Genomic DNA, 19,854 nt, shown 5'->3' on the forward strand with positions numbered 1-19,854 from the left:
CTACTAAAAAAAAAAAAAAAAGAAAAAAAATTAGTTGGACGACTAAAAATATATAGAAAAAATTAGCCGGGCATGGTGGGGTATGCCTGTAGTCCTGGCTACACAGGAGGCTGAGGCAGGAGGATCGCTGGAGTCCAAGAGTTTGAGGTTGCTGGTTGCCAGGCTGATGCCATGGCATTCTAGCCCAGGCAAGACTCTGTCTCAAAAAAAAAAAAAAAAAAAATACTCTCCTACATTTTCTTCTCTTAGCTTTATATTTTTACCTTTCATATTTAGATCTTTAATGCAGTTACCATTTTTTGGTATGTGGTATGAAGTAGAAATCTAACATCACATTTCTCAGTATGATACAACCATTTTTTCAAGTATGTCATTATTTTTATTACTAGTGTTTGAAGGTATGTTGTAACATTTGTTGAGATAATTCAACAAGATGATCTTCCTCAGACATAAATCTCATCATATTACTTGAAATCTTTCAGTGATTCTCCATTGTCTTAGGATACAGTCAGTAGTCTTTAAATGGTTTAGGGAAGTCTTTGTGAAGTAGTCTCTGCTTGTCTCTGCATTTTCTGCCCATCCTGTTAGTACTCTGAACTTAAATATGTGCTTGTGCTTATTCTTGTTCTCCCTCTGGGAAGTATCATGTTATTGCTCACAGCACAATATTTTATATGTTATTCTGTATGTATTCTTCACTTCCCTGTAGTCCTGGCAGTTCTTATTGTATGTTAGTTGTTCAACAAATATTTATTGATTGAAGGAATTGAATAACATGGCCCTTATCCTTTAGTAACTATCTATTTAACTTTTTTATATCAGATTAATATTTGGGGGAACTAGTTTAGTTGATGAGTAAAAGTTTATTTAATAACTACTGATAATGGAAAATTCTCTAAAATCTTTCCTATGTTGACATAATGTATTTATATAGCTCCTTAATTGTTCCCATTCATAGGACAAGCCTGTAGATACAAAGATTGGACATCACCTCTTTTACATCATTTGTTTTACTGATGTTGAATCATAGTTTTAAATAATTTGCCAGAGGTTCACATAGCTAGTTTTGTATTTCTGCCTACTCATTTAGATTTGTTCGCTCAGGCAGTTATGTGCTAGTAATGATATGAATAAAAGCCACCTCAATCCATTTTTCTGCCAAGTATATTTTAAAGGTAATATTTATGAGGTTTTCTTTTGTTGGCTTTTTCCTTGGGTTTTAGAGTTGTCTTAAGGGTTATAGACTGTAGCAATAATGGGTTTCAGTCACATTAGTACTTTTTTTTTTCACTTATATAAGATCACTTTGCTAATTTTATTAGCATAAATTGCCTTTAATTATTTTTCCATTTCTAATAGGATTTTGTTTTGAGGTTTTAATGTATAAAGTGAGGATAAAGTTTTATAATTTAGTAATCCTAGATTTCAAGTTATTTAAGATGAAAATGGAAATGTGAAGTTTATGTAAGAAAATTAATTTTCTTCTTCTGTAACGTCTAATTCTTCATCATCTTCTGCTTGTTGATCCTTTCTTAGTCAACATGTAGATACCTGTCCTGTTCCAGATACACACTTCGTTGACAATGATCTCTGAAAAAGTGAATTTGAATTTATTCTTATATCTCTAAATCTTCATCCTCATCAATCTTTTGTATGTTTTGGTAGGACATTAGTACTTTTGAGAAAATTATGGATAAATGGTTTTCTTTAGAGATTGCCTATAGAACCTTAAATATTACAAGCATTGTTAGACTGTAACTATGGGACTTCTGATATCTTTAAAATCATATGTATTATAAATATTTTCATAGTATATTTTGTATACCAGAAACTGTAGAACATGGATTTTAACTACTTTTGCACCTCTTTAGATTTTGTTATAGTGTTTTTGGCATGTGCTCTATTGTTTATTGAGTTGCTTGGAAACTTGGTGTTTCTGGGCAGATTATGCCCTTGAAAGTAGAATTCTTCTCTGGCTTCATTAATGTTGTTAAATTAATGTTGTTAAATTTGCTGTTAATGTTGTTAAATCATTAATGTTGTTAAATCTGAAATGATTTTTAACTATTGGGATTTGGAAAATTCTTAAAAGGTTATGTTTTAATGATACTTTGTTATAGTGAATGTTAGTTTTACTGGTGTTAGGTACTCTGGAACAAGGCCTATTACTAAAAGCTGTCTGATGTTAAGGACACATTCAGCAATGGAATCAGCACTTTTCTTTTAGTTGGTTTTTAAAAATATTCTAAAGTATCACTGTTGTGTAATTCTTAATATATGAGGTAGTTCTATAAAGATTAATTTTATTTTTCTCTAAATCTTTTTCTGCTCTCTAGAGGAAATATCATTCTGCAAAGGAAGCTTATGAACAACTTTTGCAGACAGAAAACCTTTCTGCACAAGTAAAAGCAACTGTTTTACAACAGTTAGGTATGTAATAGTATACATTTAGTGTATTACAAGTGCTTCTCTTCACCATGCCAAGGATGGCAAATATGTGGCTCACGTATTCTATTCCTTTTCCTTCCTTTGCTCAGAGTTAATAATATTCTGAACACAACATATTTCTGCCCTCTGCCAGTTACTGTTCATCTCATAGTTTATCTCTGTATAATTCTTTAGTGCTCCTAGTTCTTTTAAATCTCAAAATTACTACCTCGTATTTAACCCATGGGCAAGGAGGATTGAATACTTCCTTTGTGCCATTAGCACTCAATAAAGTTGTGATTTACCTAAAGTCATTTAGTGGTTGGTGAGCTTGCTTTCATAGCTTTATAACTATAAAACATTTTATCTAAAAATTATAGAATACCTAACACTATAGTTTCTGTAAGCATGCAATTCTATTCTAATGTGGAACATGAAGAAATTTAGGTATTTATTTGGATGTCATGTGTCGCTATCACCAAAAAGATAGTGAAGGAGCTCCCCAACATTATTGAACCATGTTTTTTGTCCACATTTGGTATTTGGGTTGTTTTTCAGTTTTGTTTGGTTTTGGTCCAGGCAAATTATTTATTCTTAATTTTTAATCAACATTTAGTAATGTGGCCGGGCGCGGTGGCTCACGCCTGTAATCCTAGCTCTCTGGGAGGCCGAGGCGGGCGGATTGCTCAAGGTCAGGAGTTCGAAACCAGCCTGAGCAAGAGCGAGACCCCGTCTCTACTATAAATAGAAATAAATTAATGGGCCAACTAATATATATAGAAAAAATTAGCCGGGCATGGTGGCGCATGCCTGTAGTCCCAGCTACTTGGGAGGCTGAGGCAGAAGGATTGCTTGAGCCAGGTGTTTGAGGTTGCTGTGAGCTAGGCTGACGCCACGGCACTCACTCTAGCCTGGGCAACAAAGTGAGACTCTGTCTCAAAAAAAAAAAAAAAAAAAAAAAACATTTAGTAATGTAAGAGTTTTCATAATGGAACTATTTTTGTTTAATTTTAAAATCATTTTAACTTAGATTTTATCATTTATCTTCAGAATGTTGATATATCATTAATTATACAAAATACATTTCTTTCTTATAAAACCTTGTTTCTAGTTTTGTTTTTAATGTTATCTATTATAATTTTGAGTTGTCTATACTTTGAAGCATTATGGAAGTATCAAAATATTTGTTTTTAATGAGTCAGATAATTGTGTTTGAATAATGTGAATTTGTATCTTTAAATTAAAATAAGTTTATTAGCATAGTAAAAAGGAACATTCTTAAGTTAAAAGAGAGTGTGATGCATTTAGAATAAAGAGCTTACCCATTTAGCTAATATTTGAATATGAGCTGGATTGTATCCACACTACTTGTAATTGTTAAGTTTTTATGCATTTTAGCTTCACTTGTATGTATCAATAGCAAAAATTCATACAACTTTAAAATTTAAGGGATTGAAGTAATTTTGGTTTTACTTATATCTGAATCACTACCTCTCCTCTTTGGCAATGACTTATCATATTTCAGAGTGTATAAGTAAACTTTTCATGCTTTTGAATAGCAAAATACTTCCCCTAATTAAGTCTAATTTATGCCTGCATCAATCCTTCCTACTTGATTGTCACTGCTGCTGAAGCAGCTCCTTTTTAGAGTCTGTTATTCTAGGTCCTGTTCTTCCTAGTAGTAGGAGGAGAGATAGGGAAGAACAGATGAATAAATGTGTGGTTGACTTATAATTCCATAGAACATAGTAATTGAGTCCCCTTAAAATATCTTTTGGAGCACATCAAATATAATAAGTGTCAGAAAATAAGGGTCCTTATTTGTTAAATATATTATGGACTATACACAACAGCTAATTTTATACACTTGAATTGATAGACAACTGAAATATGATTCACTGGCAAATGAAACCAAATTATTCTCATATGTCTTGAAGGTTTAGAATATACTATTCCATGATCTAATCTTTTGATTGATCACATAACCATCTAGTTCTAAATTTATTTATTAAATAAATCTTTGTGGGCTGGCACTGTGGCTTATGCCTGTAATCCCAGCACTTGGGAGGCCAAGGCAGGAGGATCGCTTGTGGCTAGGAGTTCAAGACCAGCCTTGGCAACATAGCAAGACTCCATCTCTACAAAAAGTTTTTAAAAAATTAATTGGGCACTGTGATGCACACCTATAGTCCTAGCCACTGGAGAGGCTGAGGCAGGAGGATTGCTCGAGCCCAGGTGTTCGAGGCTGCGATCATGCCACTGTACTCCAGCCTGGATGGCAGAGCAAGACCCTGTCTCTTAAAAATTAAAACAAACAAAAACATTTTTAGTAATTGTACCATTTGAATATACTTTTCTTATATATAGCCTTAGGTTTTTTTAAAAAATTGTCAAATGCTTTATAGATTTCATTTTATATTGAATATGAATATATGTACCGTGTTTCCCCGAAAATAAGACAGGGTCTTATATTTATTTTTCCTCAAGAAGACACCCTAGGGCTTATTTTCAGGGGATGTGTTATTTTTTTTAAGTACAGTACAACAATCTACATTTATTCAAATATAGTTAAGTCGTCGTCTTCTGGAACATCATCATAACTCTCCAAACCCCGAATTCCATCCTGAATTTCTTGCGACTCCATTTCCTTTAGAACCATTGGCCCCAATCTCTCATGTCGAGCAATAGAGCTCTCATGGGGCAGACGAGAAGGACTGCTGGTCTTCATTACTGCTCCAACGAAAGGCATGGGTTGTGCAGAAATGCTGCATAGCCACATCCATCACTAGTTCTTATTTTTGGGGTAGGGCTTATATTGTGCAAATGCTTAGAAATCCTGCTGGGGCTTATTTTGTGGGTAGGTCTTATTTTTGGGGAAACACGGTAGCTAGTGCCAGAGAGGTAGGGTTGTATGTGTGCTTTTTTCTCTGAACTATAGCTTTGTAATTATTCCTTGGAAGTAAACATTGGGTTAATAGGGTGTCTTGGGGATTCTTAAAATGCGCATTAATGTATTTTTACATGGAACAGTAAATAAGACTTAACATCTTTATGTTCTTTGTCTCATAACTTGGAATATTTACAAATCTGAAAATTAGCAAAGAGGATCTATGGTTTATAATCTAAGTGATAAGTTAGTGCTTAAAATTGTTTTAATTTCTCTTGAATGAAAGCTCTTCGTAGCTTTGACAGTACCTTACTGGGAGAAACAGGCTTTCTTATGGCCAGAATTGGCAGTTCTAAATTTTGCGAGTATGTTCTCCAAGCTAAATTAATAATTGACTTTTATTTGTTTTCTGCTTAGTATTCATAAAAATAGAAGACTGATTAAGTCATTTATGTAAATATTTTTAAATCATTCACTATAGGTTGGATGCATCACACTGTAGATCTCCTGGGAGATAAAGCTACCAAGGAAAGTTATGCTATTCAGTATCTCCAAAAGTCCTTGGAAGCAGATCCTAATTCTGGCCAGTCCTGGTATTTCCTCGGAAGGTGAGACTTACCATACATTTATGTTTTGCTTTTGTCTATTCTGGCTAAGAGATTTGAATTACAATCTAAAATGGTAGTTTACATATATAACCCGATCATTGTATTTTCTCTTTTATAAATACATTATAACTAAGATTCCTGGAAGTTAAATAATAGAAGAAAGCTTCCGAATGTGGTGGTTTTTGTCATAGTACAATGTGGTCTAGCAGTACATTTCTTGTTTGGTTATTGGATTTTCATTTGACTTGAAATATTGCTAGTTTTCAAAAAGCCTTATAGTAATTTTTCAATGAAGTATTTAAATGCCTCTCCTTCTGATTTCTAGTATTTTCTTTATATGTCTATTTAACAAAACAGAATTTCTCATCTGCCCGATGACTACTGGTTGCCAGTGGAACCTTGTTTATAATTTTGATTAATAATATATACCTTAGAAGGGATCTATTTGATTAATAGTAAATTGCAAATAATAGTTCTATTTGAAATCTTTCAGTGAAAAAGTGGGTACATTATTATTGGATTTGTTGGAAAGAAGTGACATGTAATGAAAATCATAAAAATGATTTTGTGCAAGTCTGTGAACTTTTCTCCATACTTTTCATACATTAAGTGTTTGGATTATGCTGCTTAGTGATTATCTGAAATATACCTTATGTATATATATCTGATTTTAGTTTTGGACCATCATCAGATTATATTTTGGCTCCTAATTGCTTTTAGTTTTCATGATGTGGTGGAAAGATCAATGTACTAGGAACCAAGAGACTTGGATTCATGTCCTGGCTTAGCTATTTGTGGAATCATGGGATGTTACAGTTAAACGTCTTAAAGCCTCAATTTTTATTTAACCTATTAAATAAGAGGATTGTATAATATTAGATCATTGGTCCTCAGTGGGAAGCTATTTTGTCCCCCCTTGGGGACATTTCGCAATGTCTGAAGACATGTTGCTTATCACAACTGTGGAGAGTGCTACTGTCATCTAATGCGTAGAGACTAGGGATGCTGCTAAACATCCTACAATGAACAGGACAGCCCTCTACAACAAAAGAATTACCTGTCTCAAAATGTCAGTAATGCTGCAGTTGAGAAACCCTGGGTTAGATTATTTGTTAGGTACCTTCTTACTCTAAAGGTTTCAATTTTATTATTTCTTTTGAAATAATCCTATTTGTTTTCATTTTAAGTTTTGTTCCATTCTTTTTTACATAGGAATATTTTATTTTGAGTAAATTTGCCATATATTAAATTTTAAATTGTATGGCTTCATTTTTCCTTTAGATATAGAAAACTATGCTTGTATGAGCGAATAATATTAATATGTTTCTTTTTTTGAAAAATGTTTGATTACTCATTAATAATGTATAATAAGAATTAACTGGAAAATACCTATTTTTTGGCAGGAATTTTCTAATCCCTCCCCAGGGTTATAAAGTAGTCTCATTTGTGTTGCTCGTAGGTAAAGCTTGACGGTCCAAACTTTATGTTTCTCTTCTATGGGAGAAAAAAACTGGATCTTACTATTTTTGTGTCTTTTTGCCTGGGAAAGTGGCTATTCAATAAACAGAATAAATGAACTAACTTCATTTGCTTTTGGAGCTAGCACCATTACTACTGTTAGTGCTGCAGAGTGTGAGGCTTCATACAGTGACTGTAAAGGAGATCTGGTATTGGAAAGCAAGGAGTGCCTAGTCATCTCCAGTTTTCAGGTTTACATATGAAAATGTCTTTTAACATAAAATAAAAGGAATGTAGTCTAAAAAGTATTTTCCTTATGACCTCAGATAAAGATGACTAGTTTAATACAATATAATAGTGTGGATGTCTTTTTAGTATAATTTTTTAATTTTAAATTCTAGTTATATAAAATTAAAGTTAATATATAAAATGAACCATGTCTGAAATTACTGTTTTATTAATAGTAATGCTGTAATTTTCAGCTTCAGTGAGCAGTATTTTATAGAAGTCCCCCCCCTCGTTAACTGATTTTACATTTTAAAACATGACGATGTTTTTAATTTAGCCTTTTGGGGTAAATCTTTTCAGATATACAATATACTTTCCTGACTCCTGAAATAACAAATATTTATCACAATTTAACTTGGTTTTGGGTTCAAGATTATCATGTTATACATTTATTATTTTTCTGTAATAATAAAATTCTGAGTATGTTTTAGACTTTTACTTCCACTACCCTCTTCTACTGCCATCTAATTTGTTGCTTCTAATCTGTTGTGAGAGGAATTTTATGAATAAATTGTATTTTATAAGTCTTTAAAGCTCTGCATGAAGACCTAAAAAAAAAATGACCCTAATATTTCTGAGGCTTTTTATTACTTACCTCTGCATGCAGGTCTATGTCGAAGATTGAATGTGCTCATAATTTGGAATGTGCATATCAAAGTGAAATTATAATGTGGTATTCTCTTATACTAGCACCAGTCATTGTGTTATCACAGAACTGCAGTGTGTTAAAACTGGGAGGGACCAGGGAGGTCACCTTGTTCACCCTATAAACCTTGTCATTTACAGATGTAGAAAGTTGGTTTCACAGGACTAAAATGTTTTATCCAAGATCACACAGGTAATTAGTATCAGAGCAGGGATTTAGATCCTAAATTCACCCAGGGATTTTTTAATTACTCAAGGCTGTCTCAGAGGAACCTAGTTAAGTTTTATTAGAGGAAAAGTGGTTGGTGGTTGGATTGACATCTGAATTTGGGCACAGTAGTTTCCTACTTTGACTTTGTAGGAATGGAATGTGAAAACATTGGTCTTGGGAAGTACTGCTTATTTCTCCCAGCAGTTAGGCAAATTTGTCTATAAATCTGTGATTTGGCTTTGATTTAACAACAACAAAAGGAGTGTGTTTTCTTCTATCTGTTGAGCATTCCCTTTCTCTCTGGTGTCTGTCCATATTTGGCATTGTTGCTGACCTTTTCTCATGAATTTTTTCTTCATAAAACAGTTTGCAGAGGCTCTCTGAAACTGCTTGCTCTGACTCAATCACTGACATTTCTTATGCCTCTCAATCCACAAGATTAGTGATTCCTTATTTTTATTTTTACATCTCCCTTGTAAGTGTCCTGTCTTCTTATAGCCTCTATTTCATATAGATGAGTTTCAAATCTAGTTTCTACAGTTAAAGGTATCTTAACCTCTAGGACCACATCTCCTATTCTTTACCTAACATTTCCCATTTTAATGCCCTCACATTATGTCAAAAATCAGCCTATGTCAAACCACATTTATCATGTTCTTCCCCAAAGCAACTCCTCCTCCTTTTTTACGTGGCCAAAAATATTGCCCTTTTTTTTCTGTTTAATCAAGCTTAGATACTAAGTAATATCCCCCACCCCCATAAACATCTAATCGATCAGTTGTGCAGTCTTTTGGTTTATTGTTTCTCCCATCTTTTTTTCTTGCCAACTTCCATTACATTCATTCCAATTTTTACCTGTTCCAAACCAGTGAGTGTAGCTATCCTGTTTTTAATACTGTTCATAATGTATTTTCCTTTCAGTCTATCCTATACATTGTTAGCAGATTAATATTCCTATGAAGTGCTTTCATCATGCGATACCCCTTGTTAGAAAAACACACTTCACGGTATTCTTGGGCTGGATTTAAAATTCTCTAGTGTTTTGTATCTGTGCTTTCTTACATATATATATTAGGTTTTGCTCATTCTGTTCAAACATTTGAAATGCCTTCTCTCATCTTCTCTGCCTGAATTAGTGGTTTTCAGACTTTTATATTACATGAATCAGTAAAATTTCAAAGAATAATTGAGCAACAAAATACAGTATTTGGACAAGTAAAGACATTTAAATTTTTTTGCTATTTACTATCAGCCAGTGGTATCCAAAGTAAGTGAATTACAGTGTAAATATTAATTAGTTTATTTGAAAAACTTTATGCATATAAATGTTGTCTTTCCAGTTTGCCTGGCAAAATTACCATATACTGTCTGGCTTCACTGATCTAAATAATATACATTTATAAATATTCAAATCTTTTACTCCTGTCCTCCCCTTTTCTGCCTTTCCGAAATCCTGTAGTGTATAGTGATCTCTTCCTATCCTAAATTCTCAGACCAATTATTGTTTGTGCTAGTCATTTGATATGGCATTATGACTTTCATAATGTGTCTTTAATCCCCAACTCAATTGTAAGTTCCATAAAGACAGGGCCTGAGTTTTCGTTTTGCTGTTTTATTTTCTTTTAGTGCCAAGCACTCAGAAGATAATTTCTATATTTATAATTTCAGGTGCATCTGCATTGAGAAAATGGCAGGTCCTTAAAACTTTAATTTTACCTTGCTACCTTTATTAGTCATGAAATACTGTTCTTTATCTTATACCATTTTTGATACTTATTTGAGATTGACTGTGTCTTACATTTGCATTTTTTTATGAATTAAAAAGTTATTGCCCTCAGTGTTACTATTTGGGAAAGGAGAATTGAAATCTGATTCACCAGATCTTGCAGAGATGAAGTGTTTTTGTTTTTAACTCTGTGTTCTGACTGTACAGGAAACTAGAGATCAAGCTGTATAAGAAGAATGGGGGAGGTAAAGGGTGTATTCTTCTCTCAATAATATTGAGTAATATGACCTCTAATTATTTTAATAGAGTTCATTAATGCAGCATGCTTTAGCACCTGTAAGACAAACTAAAATAGTTTGTTGAAGGGCTAATTATAATGTTCGTTATAATTATCGAGTATTACATACATATGCACATATACATAAATATATTAGCTAATTAGAGTTTTTAAAAAATTTGCTTTGATACGTAGTTCATCTTTTCAGCAAATAAATTTGTTTCAGTATTAATAAAATTTTCTTGATTTCCCCTCCCCCTTCCCCTCTTAGGTGCTATTCAAGTATTGGGAAAGTTCAGGATGCCTTTATATCTTACAGGCAGTCTATTGATAAATCAGAAGCAAGTGCAGATACATGGTGTTCAATAGGGTAAGATTTTGTATAAAAATAATGATAGTTTGATTCACAAAGATAGTTGTATCATATATATTGTACTTTGAAGTTTAAATCATGTTATAAAATGAAGCAGTTCTTCTTAGTTATTTTTTCTTAATTTCTCTTTCCAGTGTGCTATATCAACAGCAAAATCAGCCTATGGATGCTTTACAGGCCTATATATGTGCTGTACAATTGGACCATGGCCATGCTGCAGCCTGGATGGACCTAGGCACTCTTTATGAATCCTGCAACCAACCTCAGGATGCCATTAAATGCTACGTAAATGCAACCAGAAGCAAAAATTGTAGTAATACCTCTGCACTTGCAGCACGAATTAAGTATTTACAGGTAAAATTTTTAAATAGCAGTTTTTTTAAAGTCACATATTTCCTCAGGACAATCAGGCAGTAGGAGGGTGGCTGGGAAGTTTGTTTAGTTGTGTTTTGATGTCTATAATCTGTTTCCATATTTTGTAAACATACCATAGCTTGTAATATTATTTTACTTTTCATTTTAAGTAAAATATGAAGTATTTTAAAAGATGCTCTTTTGCACATTTACTCTGTTGATGCATATTAATTTACATAATTTTTTTCTATGTACTGTCTGCATTTTTAAGTTGTCATAGCATTTTAGAGAAGAGAACACAAACACTGTCTTTCACTCTTGCTTGGAGTTTCATGAGAAGACAGCTATGAGAACTCTGAAAACAGAGCTCAGCTTTGTTTTGATTCTCACAAAGGTTTATATTCCGGTTCCCCTCTTTATACTTAGTGTCTTCTAAAGCCCCAAATTTAGAATCTATTTTCTTTTAAAAACAATTAGCTATAGCATTTAGGAAGATTTAGTGGACTTGATCTTACTCAAGTAGGCTTGTGTTAAATTTGCTTTTTACATAATTTTTCCTAGGCTCAGTTGTGTAACCTTCCACAAGGTAGTCTACAGAATAAAACTAAATTACTTCCTAGTATTGAGGAGGCGTGGAGCCTACCAATCCCCGCAGAGCTTACCTCCAGGCAGGGTGCCATGAACACAGCACAGCAGGTGAGAAGTTGGGTTATGTTCTGCAGGTGCCCAGCTTTAAGGGTTCTTTTCAATCTCTAGTGGTCAAGCTTATTTTACTAAGCACAGGAGGCTTTTATTAATAAAAAGCCTTTTGATTTAATTGCAAAGGGAATCTAGATCAAAATAAAACTCCCTCATATGGGAGGAAATTTTGGGGTACCAACTTACAACCTTTGTGCATTTTCATGATTTCGAAGGAGATTTCTTAAAATAATGCTGCAGTGTTTATTTAATTTTTAAAGCAAGTTTTTCAAAGGAAGGTACACATTCTTCCATTGATGATTCATTTGATTTTGACTTTCAATAAATGCAATCAGCGATGTCCACATAGCTTTGCAAAGTATGCAGCTTGTGAAGTTTTATAATTTGAAGGAATGAATTAAGAATATGTAGAACCCTATTTTTGTCTTCCTTCTGTGATTCTTAGGCATGTAAACCTCATCATCCAAATACTGAACCTGTATTAGGCCTCAGTCAAACACCAATTTCACAGCAATCCTTGCCACTACACATGATTCCTTCTAGCCAAGTAGATGACCTGTCCAGTCCTGCCAAGAGGAAAAGAACATCTAGTCCAACAAAGGTATATGTTTTAGAGAAATAGAAAATCCCAGTCAAAACAGAAGCTTCAACTGCCCTGAAATTGTGCAGTTTGAACATCTCCTGTCCTTTATTTTAAATTTGTGGACATCAAAGAGTGAAAGGTTTGAGTTTCCATCCCAGACTCTTAGTGTCATATTAAATAATAGAACGTAGGGATAAATTTGCATTCATCAAATCATTTTATTCATCTCCCTGCCGTTAAGATCTCAGCACACTTTTCATCATCACTTTTTACTGACATTGAAATAAATTTAATGTTGGATTTAGTGGACAGTATGGTTTTTAGGCTAGCTGTTTGGGCCATAGTTTGAGGGTGGGCCTTTTTTTTGTGGGTGGCTTATTTAAAGAATCAATATTTTTTAAATTTATGATTTCTAAACTTAATGTGCATGTAAAATTATTCTGAAAATTTAATGTTATAACATCTTTTTTATATATAAATATTCTAATTCATAGTCATTTGCCTCCACTAGTCATTGTTAACTCTATGGATTTAACCAAATATTCTTTAATTTTTTTTTTTTTTTTTATCAATTTTCCTCAGAATACTTCTGATAATTGGAGTGGTGGCCATGCTGTGTCACATCCTCCAGTACAACAGCAAGCTCATTCATGGTGTTTGACACCACAGAAATTACAGGTATGTGAGATTTGGTTTTTCTATTAAAAAGGAGTAGAGTTAGCAAGCTTTCAGTTCTTGAAGTATTAATTCTTAAAGGTTGAATGGCAGTAAGCTCAATATTAGGATAAAGGAGATAATTCATTCTTATTTTTCACTTGTTTTTAGTGTCTTTATTTTTTTATACAGGTAATACATTCACATGGTTAAAACTTCATAAAGTATGAATATAGTTATATAGGGTAAAGTCTCCTTTCAACTCCTGCCCCACCCACTCAGTTTTCCTCCTAACAAACAGCTGGTATTGCTAGTTTCTTATCTGTCTTTCCCAACAGATATGTATAAGCCAATATGCATCCCCCTTCATCTCATATATTATTATTTTTCTCCTTATTTACACAAATGGTAGAATGCTATATATCCTGTTAACAGTGTATTTTACACATTTTTCCATATCAATATGTAAAGAGATTCCTTGCTCTTTTATGGTCACATCATATTTCTTTATATAGATGTCATACATTTATTTAAACAGATCACTAGTTTTGGATATTCAGGTTGTCTTCAAACTTTTCCTATTCCAAACAGTACTGCATTTAGCATACTAGTCATAATGTATTTTTAAGCTTAAAGAGCTTTTTTGTGTGAATACTGAAGAATATTTTATGAATGAGTAAAATTTTATGCCCATCTATCTCAAAGAACCCATAGTAAACCTTGTTCAGATGAATGCTTAGTTCTTTCTTACATTTATCAAGCTTATTAAAAGACTTCATTGCAGTTGATGACTGTTTATCAAAAATCAGTATCTTTGATCAGTTCTGAGTTTATCTAGTCATTTCAAGGAAAGGTTGTTTAGAACTGTGATCTTATTTCTTAGCTATATCTTTGACAATATTCTCTTTTTTTCCTCTTCTAGCATTTGGAACAGCTCCGCGCAAATAGAAATAATTTAAATCCAGCACAGAAACTGATGCTGGAACAGCTGGAAAGTCAGTTTCTCTTAATGCAACCACACCAAGTGTGTATATTGTTTTTAACTAGTATTTGTTAACGTTTTGAGTATTTTTATTGACTCTAACATCATTTTAGATTACATTTATGCCCACTTCTACTTGCTACTGGTATTTGATGGAATTTAGTAATATGAGCTTCTTAAAATACTGGTAATAGAGATTTTAGAAAAAAGCAGGTATAAATTTAATTTTGAATACAATACTTTGTATTTTATTATTTATTTACATGATATTTCACATATATTCTAAGGATTTGTTTATATTCTTTAGTATTTAACAAGCTATCCTAAACTGTGGTGGGGTTTTTTAGGGCTTATTTAGTTTGGAGGATCTGGCATAAATGTAATGGAATGAATAGGACCTACAGACTCGGGAATCATTTTCTGTAATTTTTGGCTGCTTTCTTTTGTCATTACTAATAAGATATTTCTTTAAAATGAAACAGATTTCTGCTTTTCCAGGAAGTTTATCTAAAAATGAACAAAGAAAATTTCTTGTTTTTTAAGTGTGTATTTTTTACCTAGAGAAATTAAATATTAGGGTAAAATCAGAGATTCCTTGATTGTATCTTCACGTTCTAATTCTCTCCCCTATGGACTATACAAACAGCATTCACTTTTCATTTGTTTTTTGACAGATGAGACAAACAGGAGTTGCACAGGTACGATCTACTGGAATTCCTAATGGGCCAACAGCTGACTCATCACTGCCTACAAACTCAGTCTCTGGCCAGCAGCCGCAGCTTGCTCTGACCAGAGTGCCTAGTGTCTCTCAGCCTGGAGTCCGTCCTGCCTGCCCTGGACAGCCTTTGGCCAATGGACCCTTTTCTGCAGGCCATATTCCTTGTAGCACATCAAGAACGCTGGGAAGTACAGACACTATTTTGATAGGCAATAATCACATAACAGGAAGTGGAAGTAATGGAAACGTGCCTTACCTGCAGCGAAACGCACTCACTCTACCTCATAACCGCACAAACCTGACCAGCAGCGCAGAGGAGCCGTGGAAAAACCAACTGTCTAACTCCACTCAGGTAATAGAAGGACTATCTGCCTGTCTTTATTTGGTTTTGTACATTTTGAGAGAAGAAGAAAGAAAAGTTTGAGAAACTGTTTTTATAATAATTTTGTAGTACGACAGTGTTATTACTACATTGTGATTCAGTATGTACATATTTTTTCTTTTTCTTTGTAAAATTTCCACAGACACAGATAATCTGGCAAATTTACAAAGGAACAAGAAAATAAATCATATAATTCCCCAAAACCCCATTAATTTACAATGACATCATATGCATATTTATGTAATATTAGTTCATTTCTGCATATATTGCCTACTTAAGATCAGGTACTATGCTACTTGTTAGGTATTTGCTCTAGTGTGAGAAAAAGGCTAGTAAAGAAGCAGTTAGCATAAATGTCTGTGAAGTGTGACTTTAGTGAGAAAGTGCTATCAGAGTACCTAGGAGGGCACATAACCAAGATTTTAGAGTCTCCAGAAATTAGAGAATATGGGAGGGGAAAGGACTCCTGAAGTACCTGAAGGATAGATTATAAAGAAGCAGGGTGAAATATGAGGCTGAAGGAGGTGAGAAGAGGCCAAATTAGTCTTCGAAGCAAAGTGGTGCCACTAAAGTTTTTTTTTTTTTGACATGGAGTCTCACTCTGTCACCTGAGCTAGAGTGCCATGGTATCAGCCTAGCTCACAGCAACCTCAAACTCCTGGGCTCAAGTGATTCTTCTGCCTCAGCCCTCCCAAGTAGCTGGGATTATAGGCACACACCACTACGCCTGGCTAATTTTTCCATTTTTAGAAGAAATGAGGTCTCATTCTTGCTCAGGCTGGTCTTGAACTCCCAAGCTCAATCGATCCTCCTGCCTTGGCCTCCCAGGGTGTTAGGATTACAGGTGTGAGCCACTGCGCCCGGCCTTTTTGAAACAGAGTAATGAATTGCATGAATATTGCAATTTTAATAATTTACTCCATTTTTGTACTATTATTAGATACTTAGTAAATTTTTACTTCTGAATGTTTATATGCATAGTATTTCCCATATTTGGATTGTTTCTATGGTGTCAGTACTCCAAAGTAGAACTTAGGACCAAAGAGTGAGCTTTAAAAACAATGTTCTCAATACATATTGCCACATTGCTTGTGTTTTTATTAATCTCCTCTAAGAAATATTTGGTTGATTGCTGCTTAGTCTTATGATATTGGTAAAACTGAAATAAATTCTAAGACTTAAGTTTATTCTTGAAGTACTATCCTTCATGGCACCATTTCTATTATAGAGTGATTAGTAGTTTTATTCACTCTTAAAGAAATGTTCAGCAAGTCCCAGGTCTCTGTCCTATTTGAGGCTCTGGGACTACATCAGCAAAGAAAACACAATGAAATGTCTTACTTGCTGTGTGGAAACAGACAATAAACAAATAAGCAATATGTATAGAATGTTACATGATGGTGTGATTAGTGCTATGGACAAAATTATATTAGAAAAGGGAGCTGCAGAGTACTGGAGATTGGTGGTAGGGGAGTTGCATTATAAACCAGAAGGTCAGGGAAGGCTTCACTGAAGCATGATAGTTGAATGACCTATAAAAGTTACAAGAGTAAGTAACTTGACGATATTTTGTGATGAGTATTCTAGGTCCAGGGAGCAGCAAGAAGCAATGGGCCCTAAGGCAGGAGTGTGCTGTGCATATTTGAGGAGAATCAAAGTGGCAAGCATGGCTGAGCAGGACCAGCAAGGGGTGAGAAGGGAGAGAAATGTGGTCCAGCTAGAAACAGGTTGCGTATATCATGGTCAGCCTTGTGAGGATATTGAAGTCTATTCTGAGTTCAATGGGAAGGTATACGGGGATTTTTAATGGAATGACACCATCTGACTTCGTTTTTAACAAGTCCTCTCCAGTACTCAGTGAATAGACTAGAAGAGGCAAAAGTAGAAATGGTGTGACCAATTTGGAGATAATAGCTGTAATCCAGGTCAAAAGATGGTGATGGCTCCCAGAGTGGCAGTAGTAGATAGTGGTCAGTTTCTGGGTATATTCGGAAATTAGAACCAACAAGATTAGCTGATAGAATAGGGTGTGAGAAAGAGGAGTCCCAGCTAGCCTGACCAACTAGAAGAATGGATGAGGCTGGATGGGATCACCATGGGGTGAGAACAGATTGAGAAAAGAAGAGAACTAAAGACTGAGCCTTGGGCCATTCCAATGTAATATGCCAGGAAACTGAAGAACTAGCAAAGAAGAATAGAAGAGGATTGACCTGTGAGATAGTAGGAGATCTAGGAGAATGTGAGTGATCTCCTGGAAACCAAATGAACAAAGCCTTTTGAGGAGGAGAAGGCATAGTCAAAGTATATATCAAATAATGCTCATAGGTCAAGTTAGGTAAGGTCTGGCAATTGACCATCTGTGGTATTTGGTGACATTACTGGGGTCAGGAAACTACAGGGTATAGGCAAAATCCACCCTACAGCCCGTGTTTTTTATAGCCAATGAGCTAAGAATGATTTTTGCATTTTTAAAGGGTTGTAAAAAAAGAAAAATGCGTGACACTGGATAACCCTCAAAGCCTAAAATATTTGGTATGGGACAGTGAACTTTGGATCAGGGCAATTTTAGTGGATTATTGGGGGCACAAAAGCCTAATTATAGTTGGCTTCAAGATAAAATGAGAGGAGAAAATAAAATGGGAGTATACTTGCTATACTGGAAGGTGCAAGTATAGATAATTCCAGCACACACAAACATACACAGTCGTATGGGCTACACACTGCACAATGCCAAGGGTGCCATTTCTGTATACCATGACATAAAAGAGAAGGAGAACAACAAGGTGTAGCAGAAGGGGACATAGAATTAAAAATTGTTGTTTTGTTTGTTGTTGTTTTACAAATTTAAAATGAGAAATGACAATGAAAGCCAAGGAAAAAGATTAATCTTTAGAGGGGGAGAAATTTACAAAGGAGAAGGGAGAATTGTTAAGAGAGTAGGTAAGAGGATGGGATTTGGGGGGTTCAGTGTCTTTAAACATTAAAAGATTGTTAAAAGGATAATATGAGATTTTTGTTAAAATGCCTATCATAGTCCTAAGTTATAATTGGCAGTTAATAAGTGAGAACCTTTGTTATGATTTCAAACTATGGTTCTGTTTTATTTTTTATCACATATAATTCCCTAGCTCACTTACTTGCTGAAATTTTTAGTAAATACTCTCTGTTTTAGAAATTTATTTTTTATAAACATAATTCTCATTTAAGAAAAAAAAAAAAAAAAAAAACTCAGTTTGCAGGCCACCAGGCCTCTGTATGTGACTGGAAATACTAAGTGGCAGGGAGCTCCAGCCATTGCTTCACAAGCCCCTCAAGGCCAGTGTACATAGGAGCTTTACAACTTAGGTAATGAAGTTACCTTAAAAATGTCTTAAAAATGGTGTTGAAAAGTTTCCCAAATGAGGTTGCTACCTATCAGTACAGCTCAGGAGCCTCTATCTCTGGTATTAATATCATAGACTAATTATAAAGAGGCTTTCTTGATACCATCTTATACAAACTTACTCAAATATTTTTCTGAAATTGTAATGAAAACTAGACAATTGATAGACCTAGATGGTATATTGACCTTTTAGCTTTTGATGATGAGAGGAAATACAGATTTGCTAATAATTTACATCACAGTTTTGAATGAATTTATTCAGAATTTGGTTTTAGTAACAAGGGTATCACTTAAGATATGAAAAAAATTATGTGAATTATAGGTGATCAGCAAATGGAATTTATAGCTTTTGAAATACCTTGATTTACAGATAGAGAAGATATAATAAAAAGGTTACTTTGTCACATGTTTGCATATCATAATCAGTGTACTTGTTAAATGATTGGCCTCTGAGTTATATTTGATGATTAATGAAATTTTGAGTCACCTTCCCAGATTCTTTGATAATATTTTAAATATTTATGTGCTTATAATATGTAGTATTTTTGCTTTATGAAAAGTTTTCATTAAACCTACAGATTTTGTCTTTTAACTATTATGATTAAACTTTTACTTAATCATTTAAAAATAAATTTATTCTTTTATACACTCATTGATGTGTATCAACTTTTAATGTATTTAGTTTTTTAGGTAGATAAGCCTCTTGAGTAGAAACATATCATTAGTTTAAGATTTTAAGCTTTAGAAACTGGTTTTAGGGGAACGCTAGCTGATTTTAACTAGATTAAATGCAGCCTTTAGTATATAAATATCTTTGTATATTTTCTTCTTCTTCTTCTTTTTTTTTTTTTTTTTAGTCAGAATCTCATTCTGTTGCCCCAACTAGAGTACCCTGGCATCAGCCTAGCTCACAGCAACCTCAAACTCCTGGGCTCTAGTGATCCTACTGCCTCAGCCTCCCAAGTAGCTGGGACTACAGACATGTGCCACCATGCCCAGCTAAATTTTTTTCTATATTTTTTTAGTTGGCCAGTTAATTTCTTTCTATTTTTACTAGAGACGGGATCTCTCTCTTGCTCAGGCTGGTTTCGAACTCCTGACCTTGAGAGATCCGCCCGCCCTGGCCTCCCAGAGTGTTAGGATTATAGGCGTGAGCCACTGTGCCCAGCCAGATATCTTATTAGCTAAATTTTTATTCCT

The 19,854-nt window shown here is 34.1% G+C and overlaps 1 protein-coding gene across 10 annotated transcripts in view; it reads left to right on the forward strand.

Annotated features, from left to right (window-relative positions):
- KDM6A (lysine demethylase 6A) overlaps nucleotides 1–19,854 on the forward strand; it is a 194,811-nt gene that overhangs the window by 136,314 nt on the left and 38,643 nt on the right. Inside the window, exons 9-17 of one of the 10 annotated variants that reach the window (XM_012754078.3) lie at nucleotides 2,337–2,430; nucleotides 5,796–5,922; nucleotides 10,799–10,897; nucleotides 11,035–11,254; nucleotides 11,816–11,950; nucleotides 12,399–12,554; nucleotides 13,119–13,214; nucleotides 14,113–14,214; nucleotides 14,847–15,242. In XM_012754078.3, the coding sequence (XP_012609532.1) occupies nucleotides 2,337–2,430; nucleotides 5,796–5,922; nucleotides 10,799–10,897; nucleotides 11,035–11,254; nucleotides 11,816–11,950; nucleotides 12,399–12,554; nucleotides 13,119–13,214; nucleotides 14,113–14,214; nucleotides 14,847–15,242 (1,425 nt within the window). The remainder of the gene's footprint in view (nucleotides 1–2,336; nucleotides 2,431–5,795; nucleotides 5,923–10,798; nucleotides 10,898–11,034; nucleotides 11,255–11,815; nucleotides 11,951–12,398; nucleotides 12,555–13,118; nucleotides 13,215–14,112; nucleotides 14,215–14,846; nucleotides 15,243–19,854) is intronic. The other 9 variants (XM_075999460.1, XM_012754081.3, XM_012754080.3 and 6 more) reach the window with 9 other exon arrangements.

Source organism: Microcebus murinus, chromosome X, assembly GCF_040939455.1.
Source record: "Microcebus murinus isolate Inina chromosome X, M.murinus_Inina_mat1.0, whole genome shotgun sequence".
NCBI lineage: Eukaryota > Metazoa > Chordata > Mammalia > Primates > Cheirogaleidae > Microcebus > Microcebus murinus.